Source organism: Lissotriton vulgaris, chromosome 7, assembly GCF_964263255.1.
Source record: "Lissotriton vulgaris chromosome 7, aLisVul1.2, whole genome shotgun sequence".
Lineage (NCBI taxonomy): Eukaryota > Metazoa > Chordata > Amphibia > Caudata > Salamandridae > Lissotriton > Lissotriton vulgaris.
Window position 1 is genome coordinate 540,657,232 of NC_141695.1, and position 15,439 is coordinate 540,672,670.

General features: G+C 47.7%; 1 protein-coding gene across 1 annotated transcript in view; it reads right to left on the reverse strand.

Moving 5' to 3' along the window:
• LOC147701999 (F-box and WD repeat domain containing protein 10B-like) overlaps window positions 1-15,439 on the reverse strand; it is a 290,223-nt gene that overhangs the window by 43,514 nt on the left and 231,270 nt on the right. Inside the window, exons 10-11 of the mRNA XM_086930615.1 lie at window positions 13,721-13,863; window positions 3,691-3,849 (exon numbers count right to left, since the gene is read on the reverse strand). Of these exons, the coding sequence (XP_086786741.1) occupies window positions 3,691-3,849; window positions 13,721-13,863 (302 nt within the window). The remainder of the gene's footprint in view (window positions 1-3,690; window positions 3,850-13,720; window positions 13,864-15,439) is intronic.

The window sequence follows — 15,439 nt, forward strand, 5'->3', positions numbered from 1 at the left end:
GTAGGGTTTCCTCAGTGTTGATCGGGGTCCAGGCGCGGAGGGTGGTGGTGGGGGGTGCAGGTGCTGACGTGGGGTGCGCTGGCTGTGTGCTGAAGCTGTTGTGTATGTCCGCGATCTTGTTGTGGAAGTAGGAGGCGAGGGAGTTGCAGAGGTCTTGAGATGGGGTGATGTCGTTGTTACAACAAAGGATACAACAAGGAATAATGAGTGTTCAGCTAGTCTCATGTTCCGTGAATAGATCAGCGCTGGCCTGGGAATCGCCGCGTACAGGAGAAAGCGAGCCAGAAGCGTTGGTCGCACACGACCCCTGTTTCCTATAGTTCTGGCAAAACTCCTGCGCCTCCGTGGGGGTGTCGAAAATGTTAAATCTGCTGGCAACGTCCACCTTCAACCGTGCTGGATATAGCATGCCATACTTGAGGCCTAGATTCCCTAGGGCATCCTTAACGCCATTATTCTTGCATCTCGCCTCCTGCAGGGTGAAGTCTGGAAAAAAGGATAAGGCATTGCTCTGCAACTGGATCTCACCCATTTCGCGCACTGCCCGAAGAGCAGAATCACGATCTCGGAAATTTATAAGTCTTGCAATGATGGGGCGCGGAGGCAGGCCAGGGCGAGGACGGGGACCCAGAGATCTGTGAGCCCGCTCCACCACGAACCCCTGTGTGAAGACATCTCTACCAAACTGGTCCGTGAGTAGCTTTTCCACGAAGGTATCCATGCGACCAGTCGAGGTTGTATCCGCCACGCCAAGGATGCGGTTATTGTTGCGTCGGCTACGCGCTTAGAGGTCCTCGTTCTTAATGGCCACATCTTTAAGGATTTTTTTCTACTCGTTCCAAGAGTTTCAAGGATTTGGACGCGCCATCTTCAATGTCTGATACTCTCGCGCCTGTCGTGAACCTGTATTAGACCCCATGTCTGCCAATTTTTGTTTGAGACTGTCAAAGCGGCTATGAAGGGACTTGAAGCCGGCACTCGTTTCGCTCATCATGGAGGCGACCAGCGACGCGGCATCATCTCGGTCAGCAGGACCCCCATCGCCCGTGGTGGAGCCAGGGGGGGCACCAGTGGTGGTAAGGGAGGCCTTGTCAATGCTGAGCTTGCGCTGGTTTGGTTCCCTCTTTCCCATAATGCAGAAAGGTAAATGGCAGCCAATAGTAGGATCACACCAATGGCAGCACCAACTCCAAGCGCACAAGGCAGGAAGCAGGTCCTGGCAGATGATCCACAATAAATCAATTAAGCGGGCAAAAATAGCGCCCAAGGTGTTGTAGGGCTGGAGGGGCACACAGAGAGCGCTGGTGTCGCAAACGGTAATAGTAACCCCACAGTTCATGCACTGTCTACCCTTCAGCTAGGATTCAGCCAAGGTGCCAGATCACATCGCCCCGGGCCTATTAGCGGAACAGAAGACCGCGTCCCTCTCAAATATGGCACCACGATGTGTAGCGGGTAATCCCCCCCCCATACCGAACCACAAGGCGGGGAAATCAGGGAAATGTGAAGGCCGCGGCCTGTCGCAGGAGACTCGTGCCAGTCAGGCACCGGCAGCTGGGGTAAATGCAGGAGGGTCGACGTCAGGGGTAGATTTGCGGCCTGTACGATGGGCATAGAGAGCTGGCGGGGCTGCCACAGACTAGGGGAGGCGCTCACCTCCGCAGGACCAGCCGCCGCTGGCCCCCCACACCCCCACACCGCAGCCCCCGGAAAGCCTACCGCAGCCCCCCCCCCCACCCACCCGGTAGCCCCGAAATAAAGTCCCCGGCTTGGGACTGAGCAACAGGCCCGAAAGCTGCGAGCGAGGCCCAGAAGCCGGGAACCAACTGGCCCAACCCGAGGGAGGACAGGGGGGAGAGGAGGGCCCAACAGACGCCGCAGAGGGGCGCAGCAACCAGCAGGGCCCCGCAGGAGCAAGACCCACCAACCAGTCGGGCGCAGATGGACTTGCCCAGGGAGAAGGCAGCGCGGCCCTCAGTCCCCTCCGCCGCTCTCGAAGGACACGCGCTCGCCCAACTCCGTTCAAGCGCCGAATGTATGCCTATCGGGTCGGCTGAAGGATGGAATAAGATTGCTGGGCTCAGAAGGTGCTTAAAGCATGGCTAGATGGAACTTAGCAAGCCCGACCGACGGAGCTTCAAGCAGAGGCAGCCGCCTTGGTCGTCTCCGTGGCCACGCCCGTAAATTGTTAATAAATATTTATAAACTAATATATGTAACTTATTGTTATTATTAATGTGCTGTACATTTTTATTCTATTAGTCCTAGGTTCATATTAAATATTTTTACTTATTTTACAAACATGTTATAAATGCAAATATGTTTATGCTTTTTGTTAACAACAACAAAAATAATTACATTTCTATATATTTTCCTATAGGGAGTTCTCTACAATGGGGGTGGAGATCTCCACCACCAAGTGAAAAGTTACTAATAGTTATTAATACTCTGAAACCTTGGTGTCGGAGTAGAACTACACATGAGTAAATATATACAGGCATATTTACCTTTGTGAATTGGGCCCAAAGTCAGCATCCATAAGGTTGGCCCTTTGCCCAGTTATGTGTGCTCCTGCTGCAGCCACACAGTTTCAGCAATCACACTCACTCTTACCTATGGGATAAATGGGCCTACAGCTTGGCCATGCTTTATTGTTGAGTAGTTATGGAAAGGATTTGCAAGCAGCAAATCATGATGATTTTGCGTGCCCAGCATGTACGGAGTAATGAAAGTAGTCAGAAAATCATAGAATCATATTGAAAATTTGCTTTTCATTATTATTTAGAAGAGGTTTTTTTTAAAGAAATGATTTAAGTACACAACAAAATAAGGATGCTCTTATTAGACAAGTTATTCCATAGCCACTGTAATTACCAGATTAGGATCATGGTTCAAGATAAAGGAGTAGATTAACGCTTGGCTGACATGGCAGTTGGGATAAACCTCATGCTAGGGTATGTTGTGCTCTTTTTATGCACATGGCACCAAAACCCAGGGGCATCCTTGTGATTATACAAATAAACGGTATAATGCTGTCTTGGGTCCCATGCCAATGAAACAGCAGTGTGGCTGGAATCTAGGAGAGTTTGGCCCAGGAGCATTTATGAATGCCTAAAAACGTTTTGATTTTTGCAAGTTTTTTTTGACCTCCTTCTCTCAAAGCTTTCATCTATCCTGGTGCCTTCAGCCCATGCTTTTTATCACACTTCTCTCTAGCTTCCCAAGATTCGTTGTTGTTATATCTAAGGAGCCCTCCTCAAACAATGTTGCATTCACTCATTCTGGTAGGACATTATTGATGTAGCTGCCCTGCTAGATTCCATCTTGGATACACCCTTTCTGATAGGACATCAATGAAGTTGCTGCCCCTGCTGTAGATTTCTCAAAATGAAACGACAGGACAGCAATGGGACTCTGGTGCTTCTCTTTCTACACTGTAGCGGGTTTGATAGTACAGTAAGAAATATTTGGATGCCGCTACTGTATGTCGATACATGCACATTACCAGCTTTCATTAGCACCCGACACACTTACAATCTTACCCACCTAAGATGAATGTCTTTACACAGCGACAATATCTCTTAAAACTCAGTTAAGATGATCAACTGCAATGAGAATGAAGGAAATCTTCCACTTTGGAAATGTAAGGTGCATCTTTGAGGACGGTGCCAATGATCTTTTCCCACTCACCTGTTTCCCTGAATGCAGAATGAAGCTACCGGGTCTGCTTTACTGTTGACTCTCACCACCCTTAGACAGTCGCCACTGAGGAAGTTAAACACACGTATTTTGCCGTCGGCACAGCCAGTGATGACTCTGAGGTAAAGCAGCTCCAAGCATAGTACTTCCCTGGAAAATAAGAATCAAGAGTACATTGGTTTCAATGCAAGTGACCATTTGAAACTGTGTACATGTGAAGATTCAAGGATGGTGACAAGCTTTCTTTGGGTGACTTAGAGCCATTTACCACTTGAGTCCCGGTGCTTACCCTACTATGGGACCTGAAGCTGATCACCAAGTACAGTGCTGTAGCACTTGACACTCAGGGGAGCAAAGTTGAGCTGCCCAAACGTACACAGGGAGTTGGTGTGGGATTTAGCACTCCACAGACATAGTCAGGTGACATTGAATAAATCAGTGTCCAGCCAGTACTTGGTTTTTAAAGAAAGAGAAAAGTACTTTAAGGTTAACCACCACAATGAATGCCAATGTACACAACTTAACATAGGGCGTTTGTTACAGGTCACTAAGGGATAGAGTACCCACACTATAATAGGAATATTCCAATAAGGTGCATTGGCCCTTGACCCTGCAAAGCAAATTTCAGTGTGTCATGGTGGGGTAGCTCTTCTCAATATAATCACTCTTAGCCAAAATGGCATAGTTATTCAGCCCTCACTCTAGTGTGCCCTCTTGCCTACACTGGGAGAGCAGTAACTTATCTGTCCTGATTGCCGAGCCCATGATGGTCGTTCCACAGGCAGCGCCTACAAGGTGCCACTGACAGCGGAGATAAAACCACTCAAGTGGGTTGTGTCCAGCATGGTCCACCAAGCAGGAATGATGTGGTCTTCGTCCCAGCCTAGCTGGCAAAGCTCACGTAAATGCAGATGCCCGCAACCTAATGTAAGTCACGGCAGCACCTCCACCATTCAGTCAGAGGTGCACTGGGAGTGGCATATCTCATGGTCACAGAGATCTTCCTACTTCGGTCTTCCACCCGCCCAGGCACAGCCTTCCTCCATCCCCCACCTGTCCCAAAAAAAACAGGTGCCGGCTCTGGGTTGCAGCGATGACACACTCTGACAATCTTGGTCTTCTCATGGTACATGATGTTTGTGAGTCTGACTGTGTCTAGCATTTGTCTAGCGTTTACCTAGCACTTTAGCACTTCTTGGAGCTACATCACAGCATGAAATGTGCATCCTGTTGAATTTCTACACACCCTGAAGCACAGAGGTCAATGCCACCTCCACTGGGGATACACCCAGGCCTTCAAACCTCATTTGCAGTATCTCAGTATGGGCAGCACTCCATGTCATAGAAATGGCTTTCTCTTTGCCTTTCCTGAGCTCATTGCAGCCTTTGCTTCGTACAGGGCACCTCCACTCCCTCTCAAAGTAGGATGTAGGCATCCCCTCTTGGCAGGTGCATCTTCCCAATGTTTCTGGTCCTGGTAGTCAGTATATCAACCAAGAAGCTCAAAGGGAATGTCCTGTTAGTCAATGGTGTGTGGCCCAGACGTCTGGCACAGTGGCTGGAAGTTTCTGTATCATCTTCACATTCATGACACTGACAAACTTTGTGTATTCCAACAGCTCAGGACTGTGTCCAGCCATGATCCGTTTTACAAGTGTGAGCAGGTAGGTAGGAGAACTGGGAGTCCCCTCTTAAAAGAAACCCATAACAAGAGCACAAAGGCAGCTGCAGCTGCCCCACTTAAGCATGTGTTAACCTGTGAAGGCGTAGCCTCGCCCACAGAACTGTGGGCCAGGAAGGGACATGAGGAAACCTTCAAGCTTAAAGGTGCCCTTTATCTCTGTCCGTAGCACCAACAACACTCATCTGCCTGACTCACTAAAATGGACCCCTGGAATACTCTTGGAGGGTCTTGCGACAACATCTGTGGCCTGAGCTGTAATGCGAAGCCGTCATCTTTAGTACCTATCATCAATTTTCTATATGCTTACTCTACACACAAGTAGCACTCACACGTAACACTCATGCAAAGCACCCAGTGTATGGGCCTGGCTTAAAACTTCTAAAAACACAGGAGGCCAATTGTCGGCTCTCTCAAGCAGGTGACAGAGAGACAGCCCTGTCCTGCAATTATAATCACTTTACTGCCACCCCTGTGAGTCCTCTGCAGCCCGATAAGATGACAGAAGTAAGTGACTCTCTTAAAAAGTAAGATGCGCTCCCGACCATAGAATCTTCTCCGGATCACACTCCAAATTACAACAAGCATTTACAATGCAATGGTCTCGGCATTATTTAAGGTAGAGCTATTGGCATTGCGCATGACTTTTTTTTTTTAATCATAAAAAATGGCATTGTGATTTACATTGCCAATAGCGTAATTGTTAAATAAATGGTAATGTCATTTACAATGCCAATAGCTTAATCGCTCGCAAATGCATGATCTATTGCATTTACACCCACACAGAGCCACCCACACACACACATACAGAGCCACCCACACACACAGAGCCACCTACACAGAGCCACCCTCACACAGACAGAGCCACTACACATAGAGCCACCTACAAAAAAAAGCTATCCACACACAAACAGAGCTACACAGTGGTGGCTGGTGACATTTGAAAGTATTGGGGCATAAAAGATCGAGTGAGCGCCTAGTGGCAAGGGAGCATTGTAAGCACACCATCATAAAGGGATTTTGGGGGTGGGTTCTTCCCCTGAGAAAAGTTTGAAAACATAGCGGGCAAATGGTGCATTTTCAAGCATATTTGAGAAAGCAAGAAGCAGTAGTTAAAGTGTCTGCATCCAGATATATAACCCAGCAACTAAGATACATTTTCCAGAATAGCAACCACCATATGGAGTAACTACTCGCCAAGAAATTCACACCTGACAACTCAGAGGGCGTTGAGCACTGAATATTATCACCATCCCCTCCGTGCCTTCATGTTTTGCAACTCGCCCCTCAGCACGCAGATCTACTTACTGTATGTGCTGTTGAATTATGCTTATGTCATAATGTCTGTTAGAAATTTGCCCCTCAGAGCAGTTAGAAATATTCCTCTGAAGGAAAAGAGACAATCAGTTGGAACAAAAAGCACCCTGGTCCTGCGTGGGGGCATAACTTCCTTGGCTTGTCACCTGCAACAGCAGGACACTGGCCATGTCGGGCAGACCGGAACGATACCGGAACGATACCGGGTGAAGCACCACAAACCACTAAGTGACACGAGTTATTTGAAAACCTATGGGAATTTGCCGTTTTTGTGTGAGCAACACATTATTTGCTCCTAATAAATTACGCCTATTAAAACACAACGTTAACGTCACTGGAATTTTCAATTGTACCTGCATTGCGCAGAAAGCCGAAATCCAAGGTTACTTATCTTTTTCTAAAACATAAACAATTCTACATGCACTGTGGTGTCCTGCACATTGGGTGTACACATACAGACACACACTTGCAGTCTTTGCAGAAATCCTATTATGCACATCTGCCCTGATCAGAGACAGCTGCCCCACCCCATTACTGAGACATGCCCTTGGCTGTCAGAGTGCGCCACTGTGGTGTCTTGCACATTGTGTGTACACACACAGACACACGCACACACTTGCAGCCTTTGCAGAAGTCTTGTAAATTAAAGAAAACTCCAGGTTTCAAGCAATATATGTTAAACGTTCACTTTCCTCAGCTGCTGAAGCTGCAAGCTCTACCCAGATTGGCACATAATCATGTCATCAATTGTTTAAACGGACCTGGCACAGGTCACTACCTTTCGGATAATGCACTCTTCATTAATCACTGCAGTCACATGACATCGCTTCCCCAATCACTCATGTGCACAAGGGAGTTTAGAATTCCCTCTAAATGCCGTGGTGTCACAATGCTTTAGCGACAGACTGTGCATTGTTAGTTGCCCGGTCCCCCAGGGGCGCGTGCAAAAAAAATGGAAAAAGGCATCTCTGAATGGAGGTTAAACAAAGACACACAGAGGATGAACTGGGCTCTTCTAGTCCCGAACCAGGATCCATGTACTCGATGGATTTAACTGCAAACACCCCACGAGCAGTACAAGGCTGCATGTAGTGGTGCTCGCAAGGACTCTTTTCAAGAACGTACTAGCTAAATCTGTGGGCAATAGGCCCCACTGCCTAATTGTAGTCGCCCCACTCCCCATCGTTCGGAAATGCAGCGATGCAGCACCCCCTTCTCGCGCCGAGCACCTCTACCCCCACTGTCCCGCTCCACCACCTTCCTGCTCCCTTCACAGCTAATAAAGCGCCTCTTTGATGCTTGTGACTTTCAGCGCTTTCGGAAGTCCGTCCATGAGGCCAACGAGCGAGCACGATTGAGCAGGGGTTGCCGCCTGAATGGAAAAACATGAGTCATATATTACAGCACAGCAAAGAGGCACCGTATGAGCACACAGCTGTCCCAATCCATAGAGACCCACAATCACAGACACCTCCAACAACACACAAACATACACACCCGCCACAGCTAAGAGGCACTGTATGAGCGCACAGCTGTCCCAATCCATAGAGACCCACAATCCCAGACACCTCCAACAACACACAAACATACACACCCGCCACAGCTAAGAGGCACAATATGAGCGCACAACTGTCCCAATCCATAGAGACCCACAATCACAGACATCTCCAACAACACACAAACATACACACCCACCACAGCTAAGAGGCACCGTATGAGCGCACAGCTGTCCCAATCCATAGAGACCAACAATCACAGACACCTGCAACAACACATACACACCCGCCACAGCTAAGAGGCACCGTATGAGCGTACAGCTGTCCCAATCCATAGAGACCAACAATCACAGACACCTGCAACAACACATACACACCCGCCACAGCTAAGAGGCACCGTATGAGCGTACAGCTGTCCCAATCCATAGAGACCCACAATCACAGACACCTGCAACAACACACAAACATACACACCCACCACAGCTAAGAGGCACTGTATGAGCGCACAGCTGTCCCAATCCATGGAGCCCAACAATCACAGACACCTCCAACAACACACAAACATACACACCCATCACAGCTAAGAGGCACCGTATGAGCGCCCAGCTGTCCCAACCCAGAGAGACCCACAATCACAGACACCTGCAACAACACACAAACATGCACACCCACCACAGCTAAGAGGCACTGTATGAGCGCACAGCTGTCCCAAACCATAGAGACCCAACAATCACAGACACCTGCAACAACACACAAACATACACACCCAACACAGCTAAGAGGCACCGTATGAGCGAACAGCTGTCCCAATCCAGAGAGACCCACAATCCGACACCTCCAACAACACACAAGCACACACACATACACACCCACCACAACTAAGAGGCACCGTATGAGCGCACAGCTGTCCCAATCCAGAGAGCCCAACAATCACAGGCACCTCCAACAACCCATACTCACCCGCCACAACTGAGATTGTGGTCTCTCTGGGTTGGGACCGCTTTCAGCTCTTCGGTGCCTCTACGTGGCAGCGAACTTTCTAGGTTCACCCCTGCCTCCCCTCTCCTCCCCCCCCCCACACACACACTTGCTACCCACAGCCACCCTCACTGCCCCCGCCCCTTCCCGAGACCCTGATGCATGTAGGAATGTTTTGCATGAAATCAATGCATTATTAAAAGCCCACTTTGTGACCTCTGACCCCTTGGAGGGGCCCTGCCCTCTGCTGGGGAGTGACCTGTCCAGCGCTTGCAGCGCCTGTGGAATGTGCGCCTTCTTTGGAATGTGCATGTGCGCCCTAGCGTGACGCTCATGCATGCATTTATGCAGGTATGTAAAGGGTCTCACTGAGGACGGCTCCACTTCAGCTCAAGAAACGAAAGCTGGCAAGAGTGCACGTGGGCGGGTGGGGCCAAGGCCGAGTCAGTCGCATGTCCGTGCCTCTGTGAGGCCGGCAGGGCTGGGGAATCAGTAGCATGTCAGGACCGTGGCTGGTCAGAGAGTCGGTCCCATGTCGTGGCATGTCGAGCCTCTGTGCGGCTTGTATGTTTGGAAGAGTCAGCCATATGTCTGGGACAGTGAATCAGCTGTCAGGCCTGTAACATTCCCAGGAAGGGGCTGTGAAGATCTGGTAGGGCCGGGAGAGAGTCAGTCTGTGACAGGTCAGTGGGGCTGGGGTGGATTGGGTCACTTGTCTTGCCTCCTGCCTGATAATGTCTGGAAGGGCTGGGAGACAGTGATGTTAAGTTGCGGGTCTGTGGAAGGTCAGGAGGGCTGGTGAGAATCAGTCACATGACCTGCCCAATGGCATCTGGTGGGGTGAGGGTGCCTGTGATGTGTACAGTAAGGCTGAGAGAACTTTCAGTAGGCATGCACTATTAATCAATAGATGCCTGCTTGACCCCCCCCCCTCAGCTGGAAGAGTTTTCCAAGAGTTTGGGAAAGAGGGAGGGATGCCGGGAGATTCCTTCATCAGAAAAAAAAGAGGGCCATGTGAGGGAGAGGTTGCAGTGTTCCTCCCTTCCCCAGCACCGGGGTGACCTTCCCTCTGGCAGGAGGGCAGAGCGCCGCTCGACCAGGCCGTCTGATAATAACACGGTTTATTGCCATTTTGAGAAACCACAAGGTATTCTTTGATTCGCAGCGGTATTCTTTGATTCGCAGCGGTATTCTTTGATTCGCAGCTCGATCTGGACAGTGCGTTCCCACAGGGCTAAGCATTTTTCCAGACACTGAAACTAATCACCAGGCTCCTCTTGTGCCAACCTCCTCTCACAAAGTTTCTCTGAGCGTTGAAAGAACACTGCCAACGGGGTTTGGTGGACACCAACACAGACTGAGGAGGGAGACTGCGTACCTGTGATCCTCTGCGTGTCTCCTGTCTGGGCTGGGCTGCCTCCGCCTAACTCCCCGGCCATATGCAGTAATGGTTTTCATGAGGGGTGAGGACTCGGCGACTTCTTGGGGCGGCGGGCGTTGCGAAATGGCTTAAAGAAAAGCGCGCCGTTTTCCGATTCGGGGGCATGCTTTTTGCGCTCTGAGTGACAGATGACATCACAGGGCTAAAAAACGCAAAAAATCACGCCCTCGAATCCGAAAAAGACGGAGCTTCTTTGGAGGGACGGCTCTCTCCGTTTAGGAAGCCAGCCAATGGAGGAGAGACAAAAAGAGAGGCGGGCTATAGCAGCCACTCTAAGAAACATTAATTCTCGGACTTCCGGGCTGCCTTCGGCAGACCGGATATTACCGAGACCTAAAAAGGCCTCCGCACAGTTTGCTATGGGAACCTCACGATAGGGGTGCAGGCTCTAAAGAGGACAAAGGAGACATTTCTTTTCTGTAAGAGGGCAGTGGCATGAGGTTGCTGGAATTAGTAAGGCAAAAGAAGTTGAGAATTGGCACTGCATTGAGAGTACAAGGAACCAGATAAAATCTTTATACACTAGAATGTTTATAACTTAGTACAGAACTTAACTTAATATGGCTTGCAAGTAGCAGACTTTGCCCATAATCGGCACTGGCCGTTCGGAGGCATGGCCTCCTTCGAAATGTCGAACTTGTCTTAATGGTACATTTCTAAAAATCCCAAACTGTATCTTTCAAAGGTGTCTAATAGTAAATGGTAGATGACCTACCCTTGAAACTACCTCTTTTCTAACCTAATGTGGTGTTTGGATGTATTCAGGAGGTGTTTATAGATGTAATTATCTTTTAAGGTAAAGCAAATGCCCACCATGTTAGTGGTCGTAAGACTCATCAACCCTGTCTCTATCTATTAAACTGTGAAGACAGTAAGGTGAAAGCAGTGACTGGGTATCCTGTTCCCACTGCTGCTTTTCCTGAATCCCAAGCTAGGCACAAATGTACTTTTTTTTATTTTTTTTGCAGAGTTTTATATAGCGCAAACTCGACCCGAACCGGGTATCAGAGCGCTTTACATATCACCAGTTAAGTTACATTCATTTTGGTAGGCTCGGGAGATTAAGTGATTTGCCCTGAATCACAGGATGTTTTAGCGACATTACCGAGACTCAAACCTAGGGGTCGATTATGATGGCGGTGAATCCGCATCCTCCGGGCCGGTGGAAGCCACCGCCGGCCCGGAGGATGCGTATTCACTGCCGCGGTCCGTGAAAACACCCACTGCCAGGTTATGATGGCGGTGGGATCAGCGGCGGACGACAGGTCCGTCCGCCGCTGATCCGCGGGTTGTGAACCACAATATGGTGGCGTATCTGCAAGACACCGCCAACCATATTATGATGGGTGCGGAGACATGCTTTTCCGCGGCAGAAAAGCATGTGGACCTTTGCTTCTGGGCACCCCTTGCGGGCCCCCAGGATGTTGGGGGGTGGGGGTCGCACATGGGGGGTACCTATGGTACCCCCCTGCATGTGCATGCATTTTTAACTTTGCAGCGGGTGTTGCTTTAAGCAGCACCCCCGCAATGTTAAATATACAGGATGTGACAGCCAGGGTGGCGGTCACATCCTGATTCCTATGGAGGGAATGCGGCTGCCCCTGCGGACGGTCCCTCCACTTCGGGGTGGCAGACGGACGCAGGCCCGCCCGCCATCCTAATCAACACCCTAGTTCCCTAGGTCCAAGGTCGAGCGCCCTAGCCGTTAGGCTAGGGTCCTATTTTGAAAGGCACCTTTGTAAAAATAAAAAGTATGAGTGGATGGCCTCGGTTAGCCCTTCTTTCATTGCCATGCACCGAAATGTTGCCTTCTAGCCTGAACAAATAAAGTGTCAAAATAAAACCTAAAGACTCATAAAGCACATTGTGATTATTTAAACAGTGCCTAGTTCAAAACTCTGTTGTGAATGTAAACCCTTGGACAACACATTATAAACCTCAGAAACAAAATAACCCCAGGATGCCCTTAAAATGTATCTATGTCACGGGCACAAGCCACGAATAGTAAGGGAAGTGCCTTCCAATGTTTTCCCACAATCTGGGAAGCACTGACATGTGTAGACCAAAGGTACTATAGGATAAAAACCAAACATTAACACAGTCACATGTAAAATCAAACAGTATAAAAATTCTTAATGGGCATCATAAGAAGTACCACGAATGGCACTTTCCGTCTTTAGAAGCGGCAACATGTATACTGTATTGGATTAAAGCCTCAGCATGTGGCGTGGACACTACTCTGCTCAGAGAGAGGCAGAAAGCCTTACAGCAACAGTAGCTTCCAATATACACTGAAGAGATGGCTGCATCAGTTTAAGAATATTGCGGTTTAAAATCCCTGTTTGTTCGGATTCAATTAGAAGCTATCCGTGCATACCTTTCTAGAAGTTTTCAGCTGGATGCATAGAAACTCAAGTATCAAAGCAGGGACACTCAAGCACTGCCAACATCTAGCACGCCTCAGCAGGACTCCCCAGCAATAAGACTGTGCCTAGCCCCACACATCATGTACATCAGGACATGAACCTGAACACGGCAATTCAACTTACACTGCAATATTTTTGACTGTGTTGAACTTGCTGAAACGGATGAAGCTGTTTTTTTAAATAAAATGTGTACGGGATATAAGGCCAGTACTAAATGCATGATCCCACAAATATATGCTGTGCTATCTAATGCATAAACGCCTTCCTTTATTCCTAAAAACACCAAAAAATAACTAAATGCATTTGCTCTCGAAGCAGACCAGTCATATGTTAACACATCGTTTCTTAGCACTTCTCTCACTCTCAATAAGTCACATCTTTCCACCCCTGATATTGAGGTTCTAGTGACATGTCCCCCCCTCTTAATGATGTTCTAGGGATATCAGTATTTACCTTTGACTTAATTACGGTAGCCCTTTTTGTAATTTGAAATGTAGGTATACAATGCAAGATTGCATCCAGTTCCATCACTAATGAAAGTTATTACAAGTCAACCACCAGGAGTACCAACAACACACTTGATGGAGCGCACCTAAATATGTCCCAGGAGTGGAAAGGATGAGCCTTTTTTGAGGAGCATGTAACTCCAGAATGTATTATCACAGTGTCTGAAGGTACTTACTTTGGATGCCGGAATGACATGAGCTGTTTGCGATGTTTTCCCATCATGCTCCAAGCAAGGACATAACCATCGGCGCTGCCCGACACCAAGTGCCACTGGTCAAAAGAAAGGCATTTTATGTCTCCTTTGTGTCCTGATAACGTCTACCAAAAGAAAAAAACAGTAATCTCTGAGTGACACACAGAGAAGAATTTCAGATTATAAAAGAAGAACCATTCCTCAATTCTGGAACCCATCAGCATCATACAGTTAGATAAATGTTGCAATAGAAAGGCAATTTATGATTCAGAATAAACAGGATACGTGTAACATTTTATATATGATCAATATAAATATATATGTGTGTTTATATAAATATATATTCACTTAAAAAAACAAAGGTGACACATGACATGGTCAGTGACATCACTGATTACATCTCAAATTACATCATTGATGACATCATCCACAGAACCACTCACATACCCGCTCACACACCTACACAATCTCATAAATCTTATACACCCACTCACTCACCCATATAACCACTAACACAGCCCCTCACTCACCCATACAGCTACTCACACACCTATTTATTCACCCATACAGTCACTCACATCCAGCCACTCACCCATACAGCCTCTCAACAGAGCAACTCACACATCCATACAAGCACACACACATGTCTACTCACTCACCAACACGGCCACTCACAGTCACTCTCCAATACAGCCATTCCCACACCCACTCAGTTAACCAAACAGCCACTCACACAGCACTCAGTCACTCATACAGCCACCCACATACCCCCTTACCCACCCATACAGCCACTCAGTCACCCATAAAGTCACTCACTCACCAATACAGCTACTCACACACCCATTAATTCACCCATGCAGCTATTGACACACTCCCTTGTTCACCTACACAGTCATATACACCCAGTCACGGATACACTCATACATGGATACACATAGTCACACAGCCACTCACATAATATCTTTCACATAATAGAATCACTCTTTAGTAGTACACAACGTATACTAATTTAACTTTTATGGTACCTTAGTATATAGGTTTAACACTAAAAAATCTTTAGAAAACAATCACAATCACTGGATGATGTCATCAGTGATGTCATTTGAGATGTCACGAGAGTTGTAATTTGTGAGGTCCTAAGCAGTGCATTGCGGGGGCATAAGTTATAGTTGGCTCAGATAACTATAACTGCTGAATTTCTATGGTTTTGTACATGTGAAATTTGAGCCAAATTATAATGTCCCTGTAACCTTTGTTTTTTTCAGTGCATTTTTAAGGTTTTTTAATGCTGTTTCCTAACTATAATGTCCCTATAACCTGGGTATGGGAGTGTGCACATGAGTGTGTGAGTGGGTGCACAATAAGATTCTGAGTGGGTGTGTGAGGGGGTCTGAGAGGGACTGAGTCTACCAGTGGGTGTGAGAGGGTATCTGAGTGGATAAGTCAGTGGGTGAGACAATGTTGGCGTTGGTGAGTGAGGACAGAGTATTGAAAGGTAAGTATATATATATGGAAGTATAGATTTACTATTCCTCCATAGGTACATATATGTTGAATAAGCTATATAAAAAATATACCTACCTGTTAGCATTATAGAGTCAATTTTCTATCCTCATTATTCTGTGCGTTCAATATTCAGGTGCACACTGTGTGATTCTTTGTGAAGGAATATGTGGCCTTTTGTAAGGTTCATATTAATAC